The sequence below is a fragment of the Palaemon carinicauda genome, chromosome 6 (assembly GCF_036898095.1).
Source record: "Palaemon carinicauda isolate YSFRI2023 chromosome 6, ASM3689809v2, whole genome shotgun sequence".
NCBI classification, from domain to species: Eukaryota; Metazoa; Arthropoda; class Malacostraca; order Decapoda; family Palaemonidae; genus Palaemon; species Palaemon carinicauda.
Window position 1 is genome coordinate 7208829 of NC_090730.1, and position 26768 is coordinate 7235596.

Below are 26768 nucleotides of genomic sequence, written 5' to 3' on the forward strand. Positions count from 1 at the left end.
TTCTTATGTTTGTTTTAGAAGACAACAACAGTGTAGGTTAGACAGTTTCAAATACTGTGCAGAACCTTGCAAGATGGCCGAGTCAAACGAGTATTTTAATATTGGTAGCACAGTTAGTTGCAAGACTTGTTTCCACGAAGAATTGCAAGGCGAAGTTGTAGCATTCGATTCTCATGTGAAGCTTTTAACCTTGAGTATCCTTTTAATACATATTTCTTTTGGCACCGAGAAAACCTGAACCTGACAAGGTTTAGCCTTTCTTGGTTTATTTAACCTGGTTTATTTAGTCTGATTTAGTCTTTCTTGGTGTATTTAGCCGATTTAGTCTTTCCTGGTTTATGTAACCTTGTGTAATCAATCTTGTTTTGTGTAGCCTGATTTAGTCTTTCTTGGTTTATTTAACCTGCTTTAATCTTTCTTGGTTTATCTAACCTAGTTGAATAATTCTTGGTTTATTTAGCCTGATTTAGTCTTTCTTCGTTTATTTAGCCTGGTTAATTCTTGTCTGTGCCTGGTGATATACTGAACGAAGTGATAGCTCTGGTTATTACACAATTAATCATAACTGGGATATTGTATGTTGTGTCGATTTAATGAATATATGTTAGTGTATGTTGTGCAAATGTAGCTAGTTTTGAAACTAGTCTTGAATAGTCCATTCCTGTGGAATTTTAACAATGGGCTGTAAGTATGTCAAAGCATGCATGTGCACTGTGCAGTTTATTATTTCCATTGTGCGCATTTTTAGTCTCCCATATGTGTTTAATAATGTAATGGCTAATGCTTTTTACATTATTTCCCTAAGCTAAGCTATTGTACCGTATTGTTGGGTCGAAGAGGGAATTTGGATGTGAAGTTAATTGGACTATGAAGAACAGTGGTTTATCAATGAAATAAAAGAACTCTAGAGGTAATTTTGTATTGTATTACAGGGTGAGATTTTGAACAGAAAATATATGTTTTCCTATAGTAAATAATGTGATTTAACCGAATTAGATGTTCATTTCAATCAGAAACCAACAGATCAACCAATTCGGCTAACTTTAAGTTGCACGGTGTCACTTCTCTTAAGAATGTACTGCGAACGATAACATTAGCAGCGTTACCAATAATACACAGTGTTACCAACGTTGACGTATGGTACACAGAGTTACCAACGGCACAATGACATTACTAACGATAGCTATGATAGATATCTCCATACGTATTTTAAATAATACTCCATATAAGTTTTACCCAATATATAAAAAGTACAAATAGGGCACAGAACCTAACAAACCCACCTAACCTAGCCTAGTAGTATGACAGGTCACAAAATAACATTTGATCTACATCAGACGTTGGCAGCACTGGTTACTGTATTTTTTCATGACACAATCTTTGCAATGGCGCCTCCAAAGTTTATCCAGATATACTGTTTTGTATTTTCCTCTGGTTATTATAATTTCAAGAAGGTAATGAATAGAGAAGAAAAGGCTTGTTTTACGTTTATATATCGATTCCCCAGTATGTTTTCCCCACCCAAAACCCCGAGTTCCCACTGGGGATCCCCCATTATCGGAGGATATAGATGTATATATATTTCTGAAACTATTCATTTGCGACGGGAACGAGTGTCATTTTCGAAGAGAGCGTAATTTTTCTATAAGAAAAAGTAGTTTTCCTAGGTTACATTGCCCTGTAATACACTACAATGAAACCACTCTAGATTATTATAGTTTATATATGCAATATATATTTTAATTTTTGTTACTGTTCATAAATATTTTATTTTAATTGTTAATGTTAATTAATTCTCTTATTTCCTTGTTTCCTATCGTCACTGGGCTGTTTTCCCTGTTGTAGCCCTTGGGCTTAGAGTATCTTGCTTTTCCAACTAGGGTTGTAGCTTAGCAAATAATATTAATATCTAGGAGCCTTTATAAATCAGCGGCCAGTTCGTCCTATGGATATTAAAAATGGACATCAACTAATCTAAACTTTCCCCCCTAACCTAACCTACAAGCCGTGTCCTAACTACTTTCCTAACGGGGAGCTAACCCCCCCTGCAATCCCCCTTACACTTCTGTATTCTAAGTTAGCCGTAATTATACATACAGGTGGCCGCTATCATACATAGACCCCAATATCTAGATTCAGTTTAAAGAAAGACATTCTAACTTAGGGTAAATTAGTGAAGGATTCCTTACTAAGGGGGTGACCCCAAAACATGCAGTACTACCCCAAGCCCTTTTCATATGTTGGTAGTGAATTTTTAGGCTAGGTGGTTTTCTTGAGTATAGGTTTTACAGAAGAATGGGAAAGAAAATGTGAAAATTCCCATTTTTATTGCATCCGAGAGAAACAGGTCACTGATATACAAAGGCTCCCAGTACAGTACTGTATTATGAAGCTAGATTTATGGTTTATAAAATATTATGATTTAGTGTTACCTTGCCAAGAGTGAAGCCAATTGGGAAGCAGACACAGCATTGAAACTTAGTCTTAAGCTAAGGATACAGGGGTCGCAGAGGGTCGTAGCCGTTTTCTCCCCCGGGTAGTTAAGCAGGTAAAAAAATGGCTCTTAAGTTAGGTTAGGTGGATGTTCTTCTGTTTGGTTTTTCAATCATAACTATTGGACTTTAGAAACATTTAGAATGTGAAAAGTTTTTTTTTTCTCATCTGGACAGTTTATTTTACTGTACCAATGAATACATCAGCAACACTTCTTATATTTTTTAAAATTAGGAATATTATGCTGTAGTAAACGTTTCTCCACATTTTAATTACTGACCTGGTCCATCCCAACCAACTAAAAAGGACCAGAAAAATTTCTATTAGACTGTTTAAAATAATTTTGTGAATTTAAATGTTATCTGTAATGTGTTATAGTCAATTCAGAGATTCGTGACAACTTGTTAACTATATTTCTGATGTGTTTGAGAATGCATTTGTTTCTATACGTAATACAACCCTTCAACTTTTGATAGAAGTATAACTTTAGCAAAGCTGGGAACAGCTGTTAAGTTTTTTAAAAGGGTAAACACAACTGGCTGCCAAGTGGCAGAGCAGCCCCACCCACCCAACAGATAGCGCCACCTTCACTTTGACCTCAGTTTCTGGAGATTATAGACATAAAGGTGAACTATAAGCACAATCACTAAAAATAGTCAGAGGTCACCAGAAAATCATGCTCTGGATGCTCATGAGTTTTTCCATAATCAATTCCTAAGGTAAGACCTGGGAAGTGATTGGATTGAGTCCCCACATGCACGAACACCTTGTTTGTTGCTGGGGACATGCGGTTCACTTGTAGACTCATCCTCACAAAGGCGATCTTTACTCGGAAACTCATACTACTCCAAGAGCAGAGAAGTCCTCTCCTCCGGTAAAGACATATGCTAGGGGTTGCAACCATAATCACCAAGCTTTAAGCCGGTATGCGCATGATCACCTTGCTCTAAAGCATGATCACTTGCATATGCTATCGAACACTATCTCAATTTACGTCCAAAGAGGAACGCTCGAGGTTTCCGGTGAGGACAGGACCAATTTCCTGATCATGTTTCTCTACTTGTACTTGTGTATGAGCATCTTTCTTGCTCATTGTCTAATGAGCATAGGGCCACGGAATCAACAGAATTTTGATTCCCAAAGGCCAAAGCGGCTCGCACTTAGGCTTCACGCTCTTGCTCCTCGCTTCTTTTGTGGTAACACCCTGGGTTGGACAACTTCTCTCACCCGAGCAATGCCCAAAGGAAGTTTCTCCCTGGAAGATGAAGAAGACCCATTGTTGTGAGAGAACACCAAAGCTTTCATTTTCTGGGGATTGCCTGTATCCTCTAATTCCTTAAAGTCTGAGCTGAAGCCTAGTACTAAGGCATGCTGATTGGTTCGAAACTAGACTCAGTCATGGGATACATATTTATGACAAGTAGGTGTGACGAGGAGAGACAGGCGATTTCCAGGACGAACTCGCAACTATCCGGAGATAACCTACTTCTGTCCTGTGAGCGTGCTACAACACTACATTACCTCAAGTCCAGACCACAAAAGTTTGTTCCGTAGCACTGAAACCATCAGATGCACATACCCTTCCTGGAGGAAACTGCGAGTGGCCCGTTGAAAGCACAAGCCTTCGAAGTCAGAGGAATCGACTCCAACCCCCTTCAGGAAGAATCTGTCTAGAACGCAAGTGCTGAAGGTAGGAGCCTGGAGTCGCTAGACAACCTTCACCGCTCGTTACCTGCCGGAGTATACCCACAAGTCCGTAAACATGTTCTCCTTAAGACCTGTGGTAGATGCTTTGCAGTTTCTGTGGCAAGCTTAGGTTTCTCATGGGACAAGAAGCATAGAGCACCATTTTTTTTTTTACATTGATTTGTATCGAAGTATCTCTGTTATCTCTCTTTATGAAGGGAAGAATGGAGAAAATGTGTGTATTCCCATTAATCAGAAAATGCCACTACATGTGGATACACAATCCTATAGGATTTAGATTCTCCTAAGACCATCCTCTCATCCCCAGTGGAGTCTTAGCTTAACATCTCCGACATCTCTCCTCTCAGGTAGTTAGGAGGTTGAACAGAAGTTATGACTTTTGCTCATTTACAGGACCAAGTACATTGACATTTCCTTGGTTGGTAAAACCAGCCAAATTGGTTATATAGGGATTGCCTCACCTCCTCAGGATAAGTCTCCTATTAAAGGTCAGAGTTTGTTATTAAGTAAAGGAATAAATCACAAATTTTGTAATAAATGTGTATTTTTCCTTACTATCAAACTGGAAACCTTCAAGTTGCACTACCCTTCTCAACCACCCCCCTAGTCCTAGGCCAAACTTCAAGTGAAGGTAGCGTTACCTGTAAGGCGGGCAGGTCCTCCCTCGCTGTGTTTACGTCATTGAAAAGCTAAACGACTGTTCCAGCTTCGCTGAAATTATAATCTTATTAAAGGATGTGGGTTGTATAGCCTGGAAAAATACAAATTACTGTCATCTAAATATTGGTAATACTGTATTTTATTGTTCATTCTTGGACATACTCACACCCCTCTCCTCCTGTTGAGATGTGTCTCTCTCTATAGTCACCTTTTTCACCTGAGGTATCATATTTTTTTCTTTAGTTATTACAGTCATAATCCTTAATCATTATCAGAATCTGTTGCTAGTAGCGGTCGAACATCATTATGCGACATTCGAATGGTGAATCTCAGCTATGTTTCAAATGTAACGGTGTTAAAGGAGGCAGCAGCTTCTCCCTTACCAACCCTTCCTTCTTTAAACCTTGATAAAGTAAGTCCTTCATATTTGGTTTTGATATTAACCTTTTTATTTTTTACTCCTATACAGTGTAATAAGAAGTAATAATTAAGAGTACTGTATAGCTTAGTGTCTTTGTGGTATACTGTACACTATTGTTTACTGTATCTATATTTGGAGTATTAATTGCAATACAGTACTGTCTAGAAGTCACAATATTTATGTGCAAAGTATTTTTTCCTCAAGTGTTGTGAAGACTGTAACATGGGATTCTAAACATTGTCATTGTGAAATATGGTTTGGCGATTACCACAGCTCTTGCAATTTTGTTGTGATATTGTATGAAGACTGACAGTTGTGGAGTCATATTTATTGAGGCTTTGATATATTTGGTTATCAAACTAATTTATTTTTCAGTATTTTTATTAAATTTTTGCAATGTAGCCTTTAGAAGCTATAAATATCTTTGTTTCGTTTTAGCTTAATAGCCGGGCAAAGCGGAATATAGATGCAAAACAACGATTTATCCAGGCAATGCAAGCAGGAGTAACTCCAGATGGTCAAAAGCTTTTCCTAACTATTTGTAAGACGTAAGTACAGTACAGTAGTTAACTTGCATATAACTATAGTATGCTTTATATAGAATAAGGCAAGACGGTTTAGTGGGATATTACTTTAAATTCACCAACTTGGACAGTAATAGTCCAATTAGCAATTGTTATGATTACAGTAATGAGCCAACATAACTACAAATCTAAAGTCCATTTATTTTAGGGATGCATATTTGCACCAACTCGCAGCGGTGCCCTTTTAGCTCGGAAAAGTTTCCGGATCGCAGATTGGTTGGACAAGATAATTCTAACCAATCAGCGATCAGGAAACTTTTCCGAGCTAAAAGGGCACCGCCGCGAGTTGGTGCAAATATGCATCGCTAAAAGAAATGGACTATAAGTGTTATGTTTACTTTTATTTTATCTAAAATTAGAGAAATTATGTGATTGGCAAATGAAGAAAACAATGGCCCTGATTACTTCAGAAAATCTCTTTGATAGTGTATTGGGAAAAGTCCAGTCAGTAGATAAGGGCATCAGGACACCTATGTTACTCTGTAGTCCTTACTTAAGGGTCTTTGCAGTTTCTCTGTGGCCCTTAGCTCGCCTTTACTGGTGTATACCTCCATTTCTGCTTTCTTCAACCTTAATGTCCAACCCTTTTCCACATTTACTTCAGAGCAAAATTAAAGCCCAAGCACAAGGCCATAGGCTCCTTGTTCATCAATCCTAAATAAGAGTATGTGAAAAGTTATTAGCTAAGCTCATGACTGTTGTAGAAAGTCTCTTGATTTTTATAATGAATACCAGTTGGTTGTCATCAATTTTTCCTTTTATTATCCTGTATATTTTGCTAAATGATGATTAAGAAATTTTAATTGTTTTTCTGTTGACTTTACTTTGTTCCTACACGATGTAGAAACTCTCGTCCTTTAGTTAGGGAGGTTGATTCAGCGTGAGCTGGTGACTCATTAAAATGTGTTTAACAAGTGGTTAACCTGCTGGTAAGGTACTCTGCCTCCTTTCCAAGCAGGAATAACTTCACTTCTTATTTGGCGTCTGTCAAATACTCATATTCTTCCATTAACTTACCAAATTTTTCATTTTCTTTTTCCGTTGTAGGAAGTGAATGTATTGTTGGACTTGTGAATATGGAAGTAAAGCAAGGTGTTTGTACTGGGCAGGGAAGGATGGCTGCTGCAACTATTTTATGGGTTAACCGGCTGTAGATCCACTCTCTCTCTTTGCTTCTTGTAAGGGGCATAATTATTCGCATTCATCCCCATGCCTGCCACTGCACAAGAGGCATATGCCCTGAAGGGGAAGAAGCAAGCTAAGCTCAATAAGACACTGAAGAAGTCTTTTGCTGTTTGTCCCCTTAGGGGGTGCGAATGCTACCTTTGCCCCTGGCTGAGCCTCCGGGGGAGGATGCATCAGAAGCAAGGAACCTTCAGATATGCATCAGTGAGCTTATTAGGTTTTGGTGGTGTGAGGTTTAACCCCCGTGTTCATCTCCCCCTTTGGAAGCTGGAAACTGGTCGCCTATTACACTGCAGATTGCTGATGATGAGTTTGACCTACCTTAGGAAATCTTAGGCTTCCTTAGGTCTTTTAGGTAGACCCTCCATGACAGTTTTGAGGGAGCTTGTAGCTAAGGCTGCTATTCTCCCAGTTCTCCCCAGTGCCAGTGTCCCCAACAATCCCTTTGGCGCCATTGGTGAAATGTGTGGTTCATTCCTGGCAAAAGGAATATGATAAAACTCAGTTGCTAGAGACAAGTTGTTGGGTTAGTGTTCTCTTCATCCTCAAGTGACAAGGAGCCTCTTTTATTTTGTGAGGTTCCCTGATGATTGACATGTTTGCAACGAAGCCCTACAAAAGCTCTCAGTATACTGGTCCCCAATGCCAGATCAAACGGCAGCATCAGAGGACTCCTTCCAACTCTCAGGGGAAGGCCTCAACGTACTGTATGTGCTTTTCTGATATTTTGTATAATTTGAAAAGTAGTCAACTGAGCATAGACTACCCCAAGCATCAGAGGGACATTGGTGGCCACATGAAGAGTGATAGTCTGTCCGGACCCTTAAATGCTGTTAACGGAGGCTCTGAGAGAACTGCCCAATCAGACTGATCCTCTCTGCCAAACGCATCTACAGAGACACCATATCTTGCTGACATCCCTGTCACTTCACTGGTGGAGGTTATCCAGCATCATCAACTCAGAGCAAAAGGCTATTTGTAAGGCACTGCACAATAGATATTATTATTATTATTATTTGCTAAGCTGCAACCCTAGTTGGAAAAGCTGGATGCTATAAGCCCAGCGGCTCCAACAGGGAAAACAGCCCAGTGAGGAAAGGAAACGAGGAAAAAATTAATTGTTTTAAGAACAGCAACAATATTAAAATAAATATTTCCTATATAAACTATAAAAACTTTAACAAAACAAGGAGGAAGAGAAACAAGAGAGAACAGAGTGCCCGAGTGTACCCTCAAGCAAGAGAACTCTAACCCTAGGCAGTGGAAGACCATGGTACAGAGGTTATGGCACTACCCAAGACTAGAGAACAATGGTTTGATTTCGGAGTGTCCCTCTCCTAGAAGAGCTGCTTTCCATAGTTAGAGTATCTTCTACCCTTACCAAGAAGAAAGTATCCACGGACCGATTACAGTGCAGTAGTTAACCCCTTGAGAGAAGAAAAATTGTTTGGTAATCTCAGTGTTGTCAGGTGTATGAGGACAGAGGAGAATATGTAAAGAATAGCCCAGATTATTCGGTGTATGTGTAGGCAAAGGGGAAAATAAACCATAACCAGAGAGAAGGATCCAATGTAGTACTGTCTGGCCAGTCAAAGGACCCCATAACTCTCTAGCAGTAGTATCTCAATAGGTGGTTGGTGCCCTGACCAACCTACTACCTGGATATCTCAGTCTATCGGGCTAAATGGGCCATCTACCGTTGGTGATATAAAAGGGGTACTTCTCCTCTTGGAACTACTATCTGGTCTGTCTATGCCGAGTAACTACTGTATTCTGTTATAAGTTAAGGTAGAATTGTTCTTTCCCCTTCCGTAGAGGGGTATGATGTACTGTATAGTAATGTAAACCTATCACTTTGTTTTAACCATACATTACAGACACCATATCCTGTGATGATATACAATAGGTTCTCTCTAGACCACCTGTCAAATGACAGAAACCTTGCCTATATCCTGATCTTTGAAAGTTAAAACTTGCAGCCAATGTTTTTATGATGAACAAGCTGACATAAGTCTCTTTTTATAGTTTACTACTCTTGAAATATTTCATTTTAATTATTCATTACTTATATAGTTTGTTTATTTCCTTATATCCTTTCCCCACTGGGTTATTCTTCCTTGTTGGAGGCTTGGGCTTATAGCATCGTGCTTTTCCAACTAGGGTTGTAGCTTAGCTTGTAATAATAATAATAATAAACTCAGGTTATAGGAAGTGGATTGGAGTCAACACTCTTTGCTCCTTCTAAGTTTCAAAGTGCTTAGACCTCCCAGGATTATAAACCAACCAGTTTGGTTATAGGGACTTCCACCGTCTGAAGAACAACGGTTTGTCTTCATGCAGGAATAAATTACAATTTTAAATGTTTAACTTAGCCGGTGAATATATAATAGCTGACGTCTCCGGCGGCTCGACAGAAAAACACAAAAACTCGCGAGCGATCGCTATGAAGGTTGCGGGTGTGCCCACCAGCGCCAACTATCGGCCAGATACCGCATATACATGTAAACAGCTCCAGTTCTTCTCTGTCGGTCTGATCGACAAGTTGATTCCATTACTCGCTGTTAACCTGGAGTTTTTCAACAGTCTTGGTGAAGTACTTCTTTTTGGTTTGAGCTTTCGCAGTGCAGGTGTTTTATCTTCAACTTAAACTCTTGAACTCTTTTTTGGATAGATTTAATTGTTGATGACTTTGGATTGTTTTTTGGACTTTCTTTGACTTTTCAAAATGGCTGACCCTTCTCCAATTCCTAGATTTCGTAAATGTAATGCTAGGGATTGTAATAAGCGTCTTCCAAAGGCCTCTCTCGACCCACATACTGTGTGTTCTAATTGTCGGGGTAAAACCTGTCAATTAGGAGATCGGTGTGATGAGTGCGTGGGTCTTTCGGAATTCGATTGGCTTGAGTTTGACAAGTATTCTCGTAAGCTAGAGAGAGATAGGGTGAGGAGAAGTTCCTCTAGATCGTTAGAATTTTCCTCCTCCCATGCCCCTGAACCTAATCCTTCCCCAGTAGTAGTTGTGCCTGAACCCTCTACTAGCACTCAGGAACCATCAATGCGGGATATGTTACGTGCCATTCAAGCTTTGGGCGAGAGAGTTGAGTCGTTAGCTACGGACCGTAATCAACTCATGGCGGACGTAAAAGAGTTGAAGTGTCAGAGTGCCACAGTAGAAAATCGTGGGAAAGTGATTAGTGCGCAAAGTGTTATCAGTGTTGCGACCGAGGGTTCGTCTGTTCGTGCCTGTCGTTCGCCTAGTCCGGGACCTCTTGCAAGCTCCCAAGCCCCAGGGAGAAGTAGTGTCGTAGGACTTATGGGTTCGAGAGGCTTTAACCAACGAACAGACATTCCCTCTATGGTTTCAGGCGTGTCTCGTCAAGACCGCCCCTACCATAAGACGAGCGAAACGGTTTTCTCCTCGTCATCCGAAGGCTTATCGCGTAAGAAACCGTGGAGCAAGGTTTCGAGACCCTTAAAGCGAAAGTCAGTCCCTTCAGGACAGGTCCAGCGTCCTGGTTGTAGCCATTGGGACAGCTCTGACCCTGTGCAGTCATCGGAAGACTGCTCGCTGCCTAAACAGAAGCGTAACACAGGCTCCGAGAGTCTTAGTGTAGGCAATGTTTTGCAGTCACAGACGTTACCCTCGTCTCTTGCCGCACCCATTCCTGTTGATCCTAAATGGGTTGTACTGCAAGACATGCAGAATAAGCTTGCCTCTCTTATGGAGGACTATTCTGCTGAGCAGGTTCACGATGATCCTCGCCGCTTAGCTGATCGAGATCCTGGCCGTCAGCCGCCCAAACGATCCTTTGCTCGTCCTGTTGACGTTGGCGTTACAAAGTCACGTCAGTCACGTTTTGTAGAGCCTCACTCGATGCAGTCCCGTGTTGACTTTCAGCCGCATGTGGACGTTCAGCCGCTGCCGCATGCTCTTGTTGACGTTCAGGACGTTCGCCAACCAGCGAAGTTGACTTGTTTTGACGTTGAGCGTCAAGCACCGCAGTCAAGAGTTGTTTTGACTGCTCAGTCTAGGCAGTCAAGGCAGTCTCGAGTTGACGTCGAGCGTCCTCCCGCTCCTGTTGTTGTTGATAGTCAGGCTGTTAAGCAGTTACATGACGTAGCGTCCTGGACTGCTACTGATGCTCTGGTGCGTGTGGACTCTGCTTGTCAAGCATTGCCACCAAGGCAGGTCTCTCCCTTGCTTGAAACTCAGCAGTTATCGGACGAAGCTCCTTCAGATGAGGACGTTGCTGATCCTCATCCTGATGATAATCCTTCAGATGTAGATGAACCTAAGGCGGTTCCTCCTTCGATGGACTTTAAGAAGATCATGATGATTTTCAAGGATCTTTTTCCAGATCACTTTGTTGCTGTTGCTCCTCGTTTGCCTCCGTCTGAGTTTGCTCTAGGCTTACCTGCTACCAAGCCAGCCTTTACTAAGCTAGTGCTTTCTCGCTCTTCCAAGAGGGCTTTACGTCTTCTAGGCGACTGGTTGGATACCAGGAGGAGTTTGGGGAAGACGGCCTTTGCCTTCCCTCCTTCTGAGCTTGCTTCTAGATCGAGCGTCTGGTATGACACGGGAGAAGTTCTCGGTTTGGGAGTCCCTGCCTCTGCCCAGGGTGACTTCTCAAGCCTCGTAGACTCTCCCCGTCGCCTGGCCATGAGACGCTCGAAGATTTGTTGGTCCTCCTCGGACCTTGACCATCTGCTTAAAGGCGTATACAGGGCCTTAGAAGTGTTTAACTTTCTTGACTGGTCATTAGGAGCTTTAAGTAGGAAGATCTCGTCTGCCGACCAAGATGTTTCCTTACTTATCATGTCCTGTATGGATAAAGCCATCCGCGATGGCTCCAATGAGCTCGCCTCCACCTTTACGTCAGGAGTCTTAAAGAAGCGAGAAACCCTTTGCTCTTTCCTTTCGGCAGGAGTTACTCCCTGTCAGAGATCGGAACTGCTCTTTGCTCCCTTATCAGCGGCCTTGTTTCCACAACAGCTGGTTAAGGATATAGCTGCTTCGCTTGTGCAGAAGGACACCCGTGACCTGATGGCGTCCTCTGCTCGCAAAGGGGCTCCTTCTTCATCCTTTGCTGTGAGACCCAGGATCGAGACTCCTGCATCTAGATTTATCCCGCCCTTTCGGGGCAGAGCTCCCAGCAGGGGAAGCTCTCGTACCGAGGGAAAGAGAGGTAAGAAGAGAGGAGCCAAGTCCTCCCGTGGCAGAGTCTGACTGCCCACAGCCTCAGACAGCGGTAGGTGCCAGATTGAAGAGCTTCTGGCAGGCCTGGGAGAAGAGGGGTGCAGACCAAGAGTCTGTTCTGTTGCTCAGAGAGGGGTACAAAATACCATTTGTACGCAAACCTCCTTTAGTAACAACTCCCATAGACCTCTCTCCCAGGTACCGAGAGGAGTCAAAGAGACAAGCCCTAAATCAAGAAGTGTCTCTGTTGCTAGAGAAGAGAGCGGTGGTGAAAGTCTCGGACCTTCAATCACCGGGGTTTTACAACCGTCTCTTCCTAGTCCCAAAGCATACAGGAGGTTGGAGGCCGGTGCTAGACGTCAGTGCGCTCAACGTTTTTGTTACAAAAACAAAATTCACGATGGAGACCACGAAGTCCGTCTTAGGGTCAGAGAGGGAGACTGGATGGTCTCTCTCGACCTACGAGATGCGTACTTCCACATTCCTATACACCCAGATTCCCAACCGTTTCTGAGGTTTGTTTACAGGAATGTGGTGTACCAGTTTCGAGCCCTGTGCTTTGGCCTCAGTCCTGCTCCTCTCGTGTTTACGAGGCTCATGAGGAATGTGGCAAAATTCCTCCATCTATCGGGAATCCGAGCCTCCCTGTACTTGGACGACTGGCTTCTCAGAGCATCGTCCAGTCATCGCTGTCTGCAGGATCTACATTGGACGTTGGGTCTGGCCAAGGAGTTGGGACTTTTGGTCAACTTAGAAAAGTCCCAACTGATCCCATCCCAGACTATTCTATATTTGGGGATGGAGATTCGCAGTCCAGTTTTTCGGGCTTTTCCGTCTGCCACCCGAATAGAACAAGCCCTGCTCAAAGTCCAACTAATGCTAAAAAGAGAACGTTGTTCAGTCAGGATTTCGAACAGTCTCGTAGGGACTCTCTCATCCCTGGAGCAGTTTGTCTCGCTAGGGAGACTACACCTTCGGCCTCTCCAGTTCCATCTAGCCTCTCACTGGAACAAGGGAAAGACTTTAGAGACGGTATCAATCCCAGTCTCCGAACCAGTAAAGGCATGCCTGAAATGGTGGGACAGCAATATCAGTCTGAGAGAGGGTTTATCCCTAGCAGTCAAGAACCCAAACCACGTGTTGTTCTCAGACGCGTCGTATTTGGGTTGGGGTGCGACCCTGGACGGTCGGGAATGCTCGGGTCTGTGGACCTCAAGTCAGAAGAGCATGCACATCAACGGCAAGGAGTTATTAGCAGTCCACTTGGCCTTGATGAAATTCGAAAGCATTCTTCGGAACAAAGTAGTAGAGGTCAACTCAGACAACACCACAGCTTTGGCGTACATCTCCAAGCAAGGAGGCACACACTCCCACACGCTGTACGAGATCGCAAGGGACCTTCTCATATGGTCAAGAAATCGAGGCATCTCCCTGTTGACGAGATTCATCCAAGGGGACTTGAACGTCTTGGCAGACTGTCTCAGTCGGAGGGGTCAGGTGATACCCACGGAATGGACCCTCCACAAGAACGTGTGCAAGAGTCTTTGGGCGACTTGGGGTCAACCCACCATAGACCTCTTTGCCACCTTGTTGACCAAAAGGTTACCGATTTATTGCTCACCAGTCCCAGATCCAGAGGCGATTCACATAGACGCGTTTCTACTGGATTGGTCTCATCTGGACTTATATGCATTCCCACCATTCAAGATAGTCAACAAGGTACTGCAGAAGTTCGCCTCTCACGAAGGGACAAGGTTGACGTTGGTTGCTCCCCTCTGGCCCGCGAGAGAGTGGTTCACCGAGGTACTTCAATGGCTGGTAGACATTCCAAGAAGTCTTCCTCTAAGGGTAGATCTCTTACGTCAGCCCCACGTAAAGAATGTTCATCAAAGCCTCCCCGCGCTTCGTCTGACTGCCTTCAGACTATCGAAAGACTCTCAAGAGCTCGAGGCTTTACGAAGGAGGCAGCCAGTGCGATTGCGAGAGCTAGGAGAGCTTCTACCATCAAAGTATACCAGTCAAAGTGGGAAGTCTTTCGAGACTGGTGCAAGTCAGCATCTGTGTCCTCTTCCAGTACCTCTGTAGCCCAAATCGCAGATTTTCTTTTACATCTGAGAAATGTTCGCTCCCTCTCAGCTCCCACTATTAAGGGCTACAGGAGCATGTTGGCTTCGGTCTTTCGACATAGAGGCTTAGATCTTTCCAACAATAAAGATCTCCAAGATCTCCTTAAGTCTTTCGAGACCTCTAAGGAACGTCGTTTGGCAACTCCTGGATGGAATTTAGACGTGGTCCTAAGGTTCCTCATGTCAGACAGGTTTGAGCCATTACATTCAGCCTCCCTGAAGGATCTCACCCTCAAGACGCTTTTCCTAGTGTGCTTGGCTTCGGCTAAAAGGGTCAGTGAAATTCATGCCTTCAGTAAGAACATCGGCTTTTCTACAGAAAAAGCCACATGTTCGCTTCAACTTGGTTTCCTGGCCAAAAATAAGCTACCTTCTCGTCCTTGGCCTAAGTCTTTTGATATACCTTGCCTGTCAGAGATCGTAGGCAACGAACTTGAAAGAGGGCTGTGTCCAGTTAGAGCTCTTAAGTTCTACTTAGCTCGTACCATCATTGCCTATGTCAAAGAATGCTTTGTCATATTTTATTAGATTTTTAATCCGAGAGGCTCATTCTCACTTGAATGAAAAAGACCGATGTTTGCTTAAGGTTAAGACGCACGAAGTAAGAGCTATAGCAACTTCCGTGGCCTTTAAGCAAAATAGATCTCTGCAAAGTATTATGGACGCGACCTTTTGGAGAAGCAAGTCGGTATTCGCGTCATTTTACTTAAAAGATGTCCAGACTCTTTACGAGGACTGCTACACACTGGGTCCATTCGTTGCAGCGAGTGCAGTAGTGGGTGAGGGTTCTACCACTACATTCCCTTAATTCCAATATCCTTTTAATCTGTCTCTTGAAATGTTTTTAATCTTGTTTTTGGGTTGTACGGAAGGCTAAGAAGCCTTTCGCATCCTGGTTGATTTGGCGGGTGGTCAAATGTCATTTCTTGAGAGCGCCCAGATTAGGGGTTTGATGAGGTCCTGTTGTATGGGTTGCAGCCCTTGATACTTCAGCTCCTGGGAGTCTTTCAGCATCCTAAGAGGATCGCTGGGCTTCGTGAGGAAGATAGACTAACAAGGCAGAGTAATTGTCTTAGTCAACTTCCTTACCAGGTACCTATATATATTTGGGTTTTGTTATGATATAACTGTCAAAAACTCTAAGCATATACGCTGTAAACTTTATTAATTCTGGTCTCTACCCACCACCATGGGTGTGAATCAGCTATTATATATTCACCGGCTAAGTTAAATATTTAAAAATGATATTTTGATTATAAAATAAATTTTTGAATATACTTACCCGGTGAATATATAAATTAAAGGCCCCCCCTTCCTCCCCGATAGAGACCCAGCGGGATGAGAAGAACTGGAGCTGTTTACATGTATATGCAGTATCTGGCCGATAGTTGGCGCTGGTGGGCACACCTGCAACCTTCATAGCGATCGCTCGCGAGTTTTTGTGTTTTTCTGTCGAGCCGCCGGAGACGTCAGCTATTATATATTCACCGGGTAAGTATATTCAAAAATTTATTTTATAATCAAAATATCATATTTGTTAAAAGTAAATTGTAATTTTCTTAAGTATATAAACTTGAGTCTTTAAGTCATACTTTCTGCCTTATCGACCCTGGCTTTCCCGCTACCCTACAGCAACTGCCGACATCTTATAAATTTTAACAGGCTAATTTCCAGCTTTGTTGAAATCAAACTCTTATTAAAGGCCTCAGGAAAAATACTAATTACTTTAAAAATTACTTGATTTTTAAACCACAATATAATTATTTCTTTCAATACTGTACTTTCCTGGTATTCATATAAGTTTCCAGCCACCTCCCCACTCACTGTGGCTCCTACTTTTTATATATGTCTAATACTTGAGAACAATGAGAAATCAAAATGGCTGTAGCTGGGAGAGGATGGTGTTAATTGCTTGTTCATTTACTTAGCACCTGTTTCCAATGAACAAATGTTTTACGTACATCAAGTCGAGAAATTGTATTTTATTTTTTATTTTGGCCAAATCTTTGCCCTTGAGATTACAAAGAACATGAATTCCAGGTAATCATTGAAATTATTGATTTTTATTTCAGATTTAGGCATTTAGGATATACAAGTAGATAGGAAATAAACTAGAATACTTACTGCATTCAGAGTTCTTTTACCATTACAGGCAATGAATGATATAAAAGTGCAGGATCTATAGATAAGAAAAAGCATTTGGATATCAGTTGTATCATACATTTTATGTAAAATATAACCTTTCTTGTTTTTTCCCTTATCAGGATAGAAGAAGTTACTTGGGTGGGCCCCAGTATTTTAGTGATGAACCATGTTGTGATTAACCCACCCTATCTACCAGAAAACGTCAGAGAACATAAGGATAGCAAAGAGCCCAATATGAAAACACTTAATTACATCAGGAAAATTGTAAGTATTTTACACTTTGTAAAGTTCACTTATGAAATTATCAGCTAACTTTCTCTTAGACTACAGTTACCAAAAGAAGTAGACTATCATTCCCTTATGTTCAGTAACTTTAGTATCAAGTCCAAGAGATCGAGGATTGAATTTGAACCCAAACAACAAAATAAGTACAGTTCAGTAACTATAGATTACAGTGCAGTAAATAAAGAATTCATATTATTGTTATACAGTAGATTTATTTTTCTTTCATCTTAGATTGATATATTGTTTTAATCATACACTAACACCTCGCAATATCGGACTGATAAAGGGAAAGAGATGTCCGTTATCACCGATTGCCCGTCATATCAAAAATGTTTTTCCCGAAGCATAAAATCAAGCAAAATCTTAACAAATTGTATTTGGGACTGCTTTGTATATTCCCAACACTTTGAGTAACTTAAGGAAAAGTAGGTGAGATTAATATGCTTTAATTTTTACCCTTTGACATAGTTAAGGAGTTTATAATAAATTTATGTTAAATGAAAATGAGACAACTACAAATATGGACCAAATAAAAAAAAAAGTAAATACAGCACCAGAAAACACTAGTGTGCAATGTGGGAACTACCACTTTTTTTTTTCTTTTTTAGAATATTTTGGTAAGTTTTAGCTATTCGTGTCATTCCAGTTACAAACCATTACTTTTACTCAATCCATTTTTAGATGTTTTCTGATAATACACAGGGATGCACCCTGAAACTTATGGGATTTTCAAATAATTGAGAAGTTCTGGTAAATGCTAGATACCAAAAGGTAATCTAATATTTAGTAGCCATCCTAATGTAAGATTTAATCTGTATAGAGAGTCTCATATTAAAGGACACTAAAACCATTAGAAATTACTGAAATTTCTTTTTGTTCCTACACGAATATAACTTCAGCAAAGCAGGAATGGTTGTTTAAACTTGTTGTGGTGGGCAGCCAGGTTCCACCCACCTAGCAGGTAGTCCTCACCCATCATGTGGAGCAACCTTCACTGACTTCTGCTGTCGGAGAGCACAGATGTATTTCTCGGCCACCTTATCTGGCTGTTACATCGTTTGCTTTTTCTTTTAGATTGATTTTTTTGTCATGTTCAAGGGATATTGTTCAAAGAAGCCAAAGGTATGGCATGTTTCCTGATAATTGTAATTGTGTGACAGTTGTCTGTGTGGCCTGCTGTTATCTAACATATTTCTTCCTGCCAAGCATCATATCTGTTGCTCTTCTATCCCTCGTGTGTGCAGCTCTATACAGACGACGACAGTATGAACCTAAGGAGATTAGAACAATACTCCATCTATCACCGTGTATGTAGGGTGCTACCCTCCTTCTATCCTTGTATCTGCTGAGCCTGGAAGATTCTAAGGACATATCACTTGGTTATGTCGTAGTCTTCTTCTTCTTCTTCTTCTTCTTCTTCTTCTTCTTCTTCTTATTTTTTTCCCCATGAGGGAGTCGTCATCAGCGTGCATGACTCCTGAGAGGACAAACTTCAGGTTCTCCATTCTCCCCTGCCTCATCTTCACAGAGTTTTCACTGAAACTTCTGAGGAAGAATGAGAAAACTTCATCGAAGACATCCAAGAAGCCCAATTGATAAGTCACTTACCCTTATCTCCCACTGTTTCTCTTCTTGTGGGACAGAGAGTGCAGTACCTGGAACTTCCTTTCATGAGTGCGTAACGAGAGTAGTCCCATAGTAGGAAGAAACCTTGTTCTCATAACTTTCGTTTGAACTTCATGTTAGCACCACTGGTCCGGACAAAAGTGCACTATTCCTCCTGAGCGATCTCTTTCTTTCAGGTAGAAAAGCAGTGCATACTGATGAGATATTGGTCCTGGCGGCTACTGCCGCTTCCCTTTTGCCTGTTTCAGAGTTCCACAGACAACTGAATCTTTGAATGTGACACCTGCCAATAAAGAAGTAAAGGAAGCACAGAATGACCAATCAGTCTGACTCTGTGGAGTCTCAGTCTGGTTCCTTTGCACGGTTTCGTGGGAGGAACAGCGTTGTATTAAACCTAACCCCTGGGAACACATTGAGGGACAAGCTTTCAAGTTCATGTTACCAGTGCCAAAGTCTCGTAAGAGTAAAAGCACGTAGAGCCATGCTCTTGTTCCTTTTCTGCTAGGCACGTTCCCTAAATGCATTGATGATTACTTCTCCATACGCATGAACTTCAAAGGCTGCCCATAAGAGATTAGCTAGAGGTGCTGAGTCCTCTGTTCATTGTTCTTGCTCCTCCTAACAATAAGAACCTTCCTCATGCACTTGTGTGAAGACAGTAGATCATGAATCTCATCTTCCACTCTCTCTCCAAGGCGACCTTCCACGCACATGAGCTCCATGATCACTGAGAATTTCACAAGCACCATGCGCACGATCACCTCTATGCGAATGATCACCTCCATGTGCTTAAGCACCTCCATGATCACTTCTACACTTTATGACCGCCACGATCTCCTCTATGCTCATTATCATTCCATGATCACCTCTACGCTCATGATCACTTCCAATTGCATGATCACCACCATGTGAACAATCATCTATGACCACGATCATCCACCTTACATTTCGCCAAATAGTCCCCATGGAAGTCTGACATCTCTAGATTCAGGAGCAGTTATCAGAAATGTGGTTGATGATCAAGTTTTTCTTACCTGAGAAGCCTCCTGGTATTGTTTACTAAGGGAGAAAGCAGATTTGATAAAATGTTCCTGTGGTGGTTGAATAAAGGCTCAAACTTTGTCCTGAACTTGCCTGTCTAGCCCATAGGTACAGAAAGGTGTAAAATTCTACATTCCCTGGTGTGCATTAGGACATTTAATCTTTCAGGTGGCTTGGCCTGGTTGAGATGAGTGCTAGTCTGATTATTTACTTATTGACTTATCTTTAGTTGCCAGATAGCCTTTTATACCTCCAGGTTTAACAACTATTTTTAAAAAAGAACTTCTTTTCTATTAATGAGGCAGTTTACATATTTGTTATTCCTTCCTGGAATGTACTTTGGTACAAATTTGACTTTATTGATCTCTGCCCAAACAAATGTCTTCTGTTGAGCAGCACAGACCTCTAGATGTGTTGGCACTTGAATGTGTGTATGCGTGTGCGCCTTTTAAGACAAGGGAGTCATTCCTTTGTATCAAACAGTGGTCTGTGTCCATCATAACTGACTGAGATACTCATTCTACAAACAGAATAAGTGATACAAATTCTCAAGAAACAAATGTCTGTAGGAGTTGCCAGGTTATTTAACATATCTTTAAAGCTCTTTCCACTGATATTCATTGTCTAAGGCATAAAATATTTTTGATTTCTGATATCTCAAAACCTGTTGCCTGTGACTTAAGTAGGGTTTTTGTCTACAGAAGTTTAAGCCTATAACTATAAATAATACAGTAACATCCTTTACCCTAAAATACCACTCCTATTTTCTGCCATAGTTTCTAGAATTTCTGAAGGCTAAGTTCGTACTGTTAAAGGAGGATTCTCAGGGAATAGAAAGATAGACAAAGACTGTACAAGAAAAATGCTGATTGACAATGTTATTTCTAGGATTTATACAAAAAATATTGACTTGATTTTATTTGTAAGCTTAATTATGTATTAGAATATGGGTTTATATCAGGTAATCGAAGATGAATAATGTAAAAGGTAATTTTATTATGGTTGATTGCTCAGAAAACATGAATTTGGATAAAGAAAAGTCCACTCAAGTTAACACAGCTGCAAGTTGTTCTAGTCCATTATCAAAAAGAATTTTTTTTTAACAGAATGCTTATGTTAGTAACAAAGGTTACTGTTTTGACAATTTTTATGTTTACCTGTTTGCTTTAAGTTGCGAGGGAATGCCTCATCTATGGACACCAATTCAAAACACTTGGTAGCTTTCCTTTCCAAATGTGGAGATCTTGAATTAGGATTTAATTTTTTTCTGTTTATGTCCTTGTAGGTAGGAAAATGTTTTGTTGTATGGGCAATCTTAAAGGAATTGGTGAGTTGTATTGAGAAATCTAAGATGGAAGATTAAATTTGAAGAAACTGTTTTATATTAATTCTACCTGTTGTAGTATGGTCTGTATCAATGAAAAAATAGATGATTGAGAGTTGCCTAAGACTAGTCTGGTGGTAGTGGTGAGAGGGGCTATGGTGTGGGTAAAGATGGCTGAATTTGAGAAAAGAGAGGCTTACTAGGGCACAAAAGCTGTCCAAATACAACCTAGTGCAATGCTTGATGGAGGTTTAGTAGTAACTGTAAAAATTTGATTCATCCATGATATACTTCAAAGGAATCCTCTTTTGACTTAGGCCTATTTACCAAACTCTATGTTTTACTTTCAAGGGTGAAAAGCTTCTTGTGTTCAGAATTTTTGGTAGATTTAGTTTTACTGATTGAAGTGTCAAATGTTCCTTTGATTTCAAATCTTAAGGCAGTTAGGTAGTTTCAGGGTTTATAATTTGATGACTATATGTTTTCGTGTTTTAAGGATACTGCTGTATATTTTTGTGTTGTAAGGATACTGATGTATATTTTTGTGTTATAAGGATACTGATGTATATTTTTGTGTTGTAAGGATACTGATGAATTCAATACATTTATGAACACTTTCTTTTCAGGTGGATAAATTCCATAAAGATCAACAAAATGTGTCCCTAAATAATGGAACCAGTGTAGCTCCAATTGTTGCAGAAGTTCAGCCAGTCTCACAGTGAACACTTATAATTGAAGAAGTCAATAGGAAAATAAAGATGCTTGTATAGATCATTTTTGTATGAGTGGACGAGGGGGATGAGAGAGTTGTATGATTGTAATGTTTTATGAAAGTGCAATCTCCAAATTTCCTTTTTATATATAACTATGACTTGTTATGGTTATCTAAAACCCTGGGTTATTGAAAAGGGTTTTTGGAGAAATAGTAAAATGAAAATTGTTTCTATGCAAAGTCAAAATATAAAAAAGTTTTCAGATATCACATTATCTTTTCTGTTAATTTTTCTGAGGAAGTAGTTGAAAAAATTATGTATGATGAAAGAGCATTTGTCAATGATTAAAATGTAATATAAAGTACAGTAGTTGGACTGCACAGAGTTTACATCTCATAATATCAACCAATGAATGAAGATGTTATCCATCCTATTGTTTTGCATATCGTGTGTAGTCTATGAGAAAAGATTTATTTTTATTTAAATTGACTACTTTATCATACTTGTTAAGACAGATGATAAACTTCTGTTGAATTGTTATTCCCACCATTTTGATTATTCCAACTGAACTTTTTGATATAATTCCAACTGAGGAGAAGATTTGTGACCATGGCTTTTATAACTTTTGTAATCTTCAAAATTTACTCTATTTTATAGATGTGTATGAACCCGTGTAGTAAAGATTTTCACTGTTCCCTTGTGTTAAATAGTTTTTATAAATATTATGAGCTCTAAAAAATCTTGTCTAGTTTTTATTTAAGATGTTCTTTTCTTGTGGAAGCCCCCATCCCCTAATTATACAAAAGATTTGATAAGTTAGAATCATTCAGTGTTAGAATTACTCATATTTCCATTCCCTGTACAGCAGTAAAGAACTGTAGTTGACCTTTGGAAGATCAGGTGATGAACCCCTTTAGAAATCATGACAATCTAGTGAACTTTGAATTCCTGGTCATTACAAAGTATTTTTCAAGACTACAACATTATTACCTTTTCTGGGTTATAGGGGATTCGTAGATTTAGTTGACCTTGAGTGAAAATCATACCGGGTATATAAGGCATAGGGTGCAAAATAAACAATACTGAAAAATTTGATCATGCATTCATTGAAAGTTACAATTATGTTCTTTTGTAGGAAGATGCATTCACTAGTATTTACCTTAAAAAAGAAATATAAACATCATCCTCGTGATCGGGATCAGTGATAGTTGAAAAATTATGGTTAACATTTTCTGCGGTGTTGGTTAGATATTGAAAAATACTCTTGTAATAATACAGAAAATGGTTCATTTTTTTCTCAGAAGATTTACAAGAACTAAGCCATGGTACAAAAATTATTTGTTTCTATTTGTGGTGATTTTTATTACTGGGTACTTATATGTTGTTAGGCAATGTTGGTATATATTTTATTTTGTTTGCATTTTAGATTTTTTCTATTTGGCTTATAATGACATAGAAGTATCCTCAAGACACTTGATGGATTATATTGATTGCTAGTTACGTCTAAAATACAGGTCTAATTGATGTGAGGTGGGGTTAGGGTCTTTTAGGGAAGGAATATTTTGATAATGCAGATATTTGCCTCAAGTGAGTATTTCGTATAGCTTTATGGTGACTCCATCATTTGCAATGTATACCATCAAAGTTATGTTAATTTTGACTTTTTAGTCCTCAGTCAGGTGAGTCACCTTTTTTTAAAATGCCACTCAGCTTTACTGTTGTTGATAAAAGACATCATTGATAAGTAAATTTGTTGTACCTTTCAAAACATTAATGTTGTTGGTTTCTTAATTTAGAGAATTATATTGGTTCTGTGAGTTAAAATTCACGGAGTCTCACTTTGGATATTCATGTTTAAACATTTTCTTTTACTGAAAGACTAGTAAAGAATCAGTCCAAATAACCCATTTAATGGACCAAAAAATGTTTATGATCTTCATGAAGTACTCTGTAATGAGTCAATTTATACCTTTGTGTTTGTCCATTGGATTTGTACCTCACCATTTAAAAAGATCATATACTTTGTATGGAGATATGACTAAAAGACTCAAAATACTCGTGGAAAGTCAGATTTTACAACAATTTCATTATTGTACCTATACTGCATTTTCATTTCCTTTTTCTTGGTTTTGAAAGATCGAGATTCTATGCAATTTTTTATTTTCATTTTAATCTAAAGGAGGTAATGTAATCTGTCTCTTTCCATACATGAAACATATGAAAGTGATCACAAATTTTATTTTTTTTCATAAAATACATTTACAAAAGACATTTCATAGAAAGGTTATTTATTTTGGTTATAAGTTAACTGTGATTACCTATTATGTTGGAAAAATATATCCTATTTCAGGTTCATTGATTGTGGATGCTTCTTTCTTTGTGACTTATTTGAGCTCATTTCAATTTACCCATCCATCTTTGCCCGAGTGTCCCTTCCTCTTGATGTAAAGTTCAGTTCAGAAAGTGGCATCCACTGAAATTGAAAGAAATGCAGCTTTTGGGTTCTGTTAAAAATTTTATATATCCAGAATCTTGAAAAGTTTCTGCAAGGTTTCAGGGACCCATACTAGATCGAACCATTTTCTCATTCCGAGCTTTATTTCTCTTGAAATGCTTATCTAATATATCGACTGTCTTGGCATTGTTTAATCTTTTTGCCCTATCACCAAGTTCAGAGAGAGAGAGAGAGAGAGAGAGCTGGAATCTCTCCTCTCCTAAGAAAGACCATTGCATGAAAAGTACATGACTATTACTCTAAGTTATCCATAAATTGCAATTATCTGTATGCTAAAAGGGCTTTGAAAATAGTTTGATTTTTTATCAGGGGTATCTGCAACTGACTGTAATTTATTTTTCTATCACTTCAGCAATCCTTTACTTGGTCAAGAGGGTTACATTCCTTAAAAGTTTCAGAGCTAGAATCTTGCGAGCAGCATAAAAACTGAATTAAGAACACAGTTAAAGTCTGAACCACTTGTGCTAAACAAACTATAATTTAAATTTAGAAATGTTTATTATAATTAGAGTGCTCATTGAGCTGTTTAGAAGGTAAACAATAGAGATCTGTATTGAGAATGTAAAGATGAAATGTTTTCCATGTTCTTTAGCATGCCTGTAGAGATGAGGCAGTGTGGTAATATCTTCACTGATCTCTTTCTAGTAACTTGAGTAGATAACAAGCATTGCTTTGCAAATATCTAAAAATACACAGTAAAATATGAGGACTGTTTTGTTACAGTATAGTGAAATGTTTTCTTATACCTTTATTTTAATTGTTTTTATACAGTATTTCAAGTTAATTGTACTTTGATAATATTTAAAAACTTATGACCTTTCATATTAAACTCAGTCTTGTCATTCAGATCCTATTAAGAAAATGCATAAAGCTTGCCAAGTAGTATGTGGGAGAGAAGGATTGCTGTTGGTGATTTTGTTCGTGTGTAAGTGAAATTACTTAAACTACTTTTTATCACAAAATGGAATTGTTTTTATTCAAGACTAATTGGACCAATCAGCCAAGTACAGTATTTATAAGTATATATATTTTGCCAGTTTTGCATTTAAGTCCCACAGCTACCACAGGTGTTCACTGGTTATCATTCATGCCATGTTTTTTTGTGTTCACTTATCATTACAGAACCCTTTAATGACTTTACATTTGATGGAATATAGAATCCAACCATACGAATAAAACAAATTCAATGCATTTTCAATTTTTATATTCATTTGTAACAGGATTCAGTCTCCTTTTGAACAGAATGTTTCACTATTTTGTATTCTTAATGATATGGAAGTTCTAAGGCATCACTTGTTTTGGGTGAACAAAGAAATATTCCAAGATTATTTTGTGCTTCTTTAATGCCATATTTGACTGAATCTGTTAGTGAGAGTAGGATTTCAAGGACACACTTCAATGACTATTGTTTGGCATAATCAAATAACCATCGATAATTGTTGTTATAATGCTTTGAAGGACTGAGGTATGATGGTTTGTCAAGTTGAAGCTGCAGATAGGTTTTATAAGAAATAGGTTGTGTGAATGAAGATTGTACAGAACTTTGGCTTAGTATACAGATTACACAGTAGATGCCTTTTGATGAATATGCTCTACTGTTTAATTAGGAGCCCTAGGCCTAGAGGTTCTTTGAAGATGTTATAATTGAAAATCATGGTGTTCAAGGAAAGATAACATTGTGCATAATCAGAGATAATGTTGTTGAGATTGTGTTTTACATTACAAGGAGAATAAGGTTCAAATTTGTATGTGTACAGATACTGATTGCCATGTGAATCATTTAGGTCATTATTTATGAATGAAACATAAACAGATGTTCAAATACACACACATTGCAGACTTTTTTTATAGAAAATATTGGACAAGTGTTACAAGATTTTTGAGGGAGATCAGTACCAGGAAAAAAAAAAAAGAAATTACAATGTATGAGATGTATAAACAGTAAATAAAGAAGAAGTATAGTTTTGTTTACTTATTTAATTTATGTACTTCCTTTTTGACAGGTTTCAAGTTGTTTATTCTCTATACGGCGTCAATGACCTTAGATGTCAGGATGCCTGAAAACTTTAAATCATTCATTCATTATTCTCTATAATGATATATTTTATTTTGGTATGAAATACTAAATTTCTAATAATGAGTTACTGTATTAAACTGTAATGCGGCAATGGTGACCTCTTCGCAAGTACTTTGAGTGTTTTGCACATTACATAAAATGTGGTTCTTAATCTCATACAGTTATACAGTAGATGTGATTTGAAACTTAAACTATTTCAGCACTGAGAGATGATTGTCCTACTAATATGGTTAACTTTTGTTGTAATATGATCATGTTGACTTTGTTAGAAAGTAGTGTTTCCAACTTTTTGATCGATATTTATAACCTAATTTTTCCATATTATTACTAGCTAAGCTACACCATAGTGGGAAAAGCAGGAGTCAACTGGTGAAAATACCCAAATTAATAATTTCAATTTAACCCAATCAATCTTCATTCTCAAGAGTGTGCTACAATGAAGTAGTGTCCTCTGTCAGGGTTGCTCATTCTGACTATTGTTCTTTTGATAAATGTCTCATTAGACCAAGACCCAGAATGCATTTGCTGAGAACATTCCCATTTTGTATTTGATATGACTACTGTATCTAGTTTTCAGTCAATGACAAATATCTAGTTTGAGTGACACATCTGGAAAAGTTTGTCAACCAAACTTTTTCAGCTTGCCAAATCAATAATCATTTCTTAACA

The 26768-nt window shown here is 39.2% G+C and overlaps 1 protein-coding gene across 1 annotated transcript; it reads left to right on the top strand.

Annotated features, from left to right (window-relative positions):
• LOC137642408 (protein LSM12 homolog B-like) lies at window positions 1-25987 on the top strand. The gene is made up of 5 exons (XM_068374952.1): window positions 1-194; window positions 5136-5272; window positions 5720-5829; window positions 16638-16782; window positions 21421-25987. The coding sequence occupies exons 1-5, from the start codon at window positions 74-76 to the stop codon at window positions 21514-21516; spliced, it is 609 nt and encodes a 202-aa protein (XP_068231053.1). The 5' UTR covers window positions 1-73; the 3' UTR covers window positions 21517-25987.
• The last annotated feature ends 781 nt before the right edge of the window (window positions 25988-26768 follow it).

What these genes read in the sequence shown, in the direction of transcription:
- LOC137642408 (XM_068374952.1), top strand. Translation starts at nt 74, where the DNA reads ATGGCCGAGTCAAACGAGTATTTTAATATTGGTAGCACAGTTAGTTGC. An exon ending in TGTGAAGCTTTTAACCTTGA is followed by an intron (nt 195 to 5,135) that starts GTATCCTTTTAA and finishes AATCATTATCAG; the next exon opens with AATCTGTTGCTAGTAGCGGT. An exon ending in CTTCTTTAAACCTTGATAAA is followed by an intron (nt 5,273 to 5,719) that starts GTAAGTCCTTCA and finishes GTTTCGTTTTAG; the next exon opens with CTTAATAGCCGGGCAAAGCG.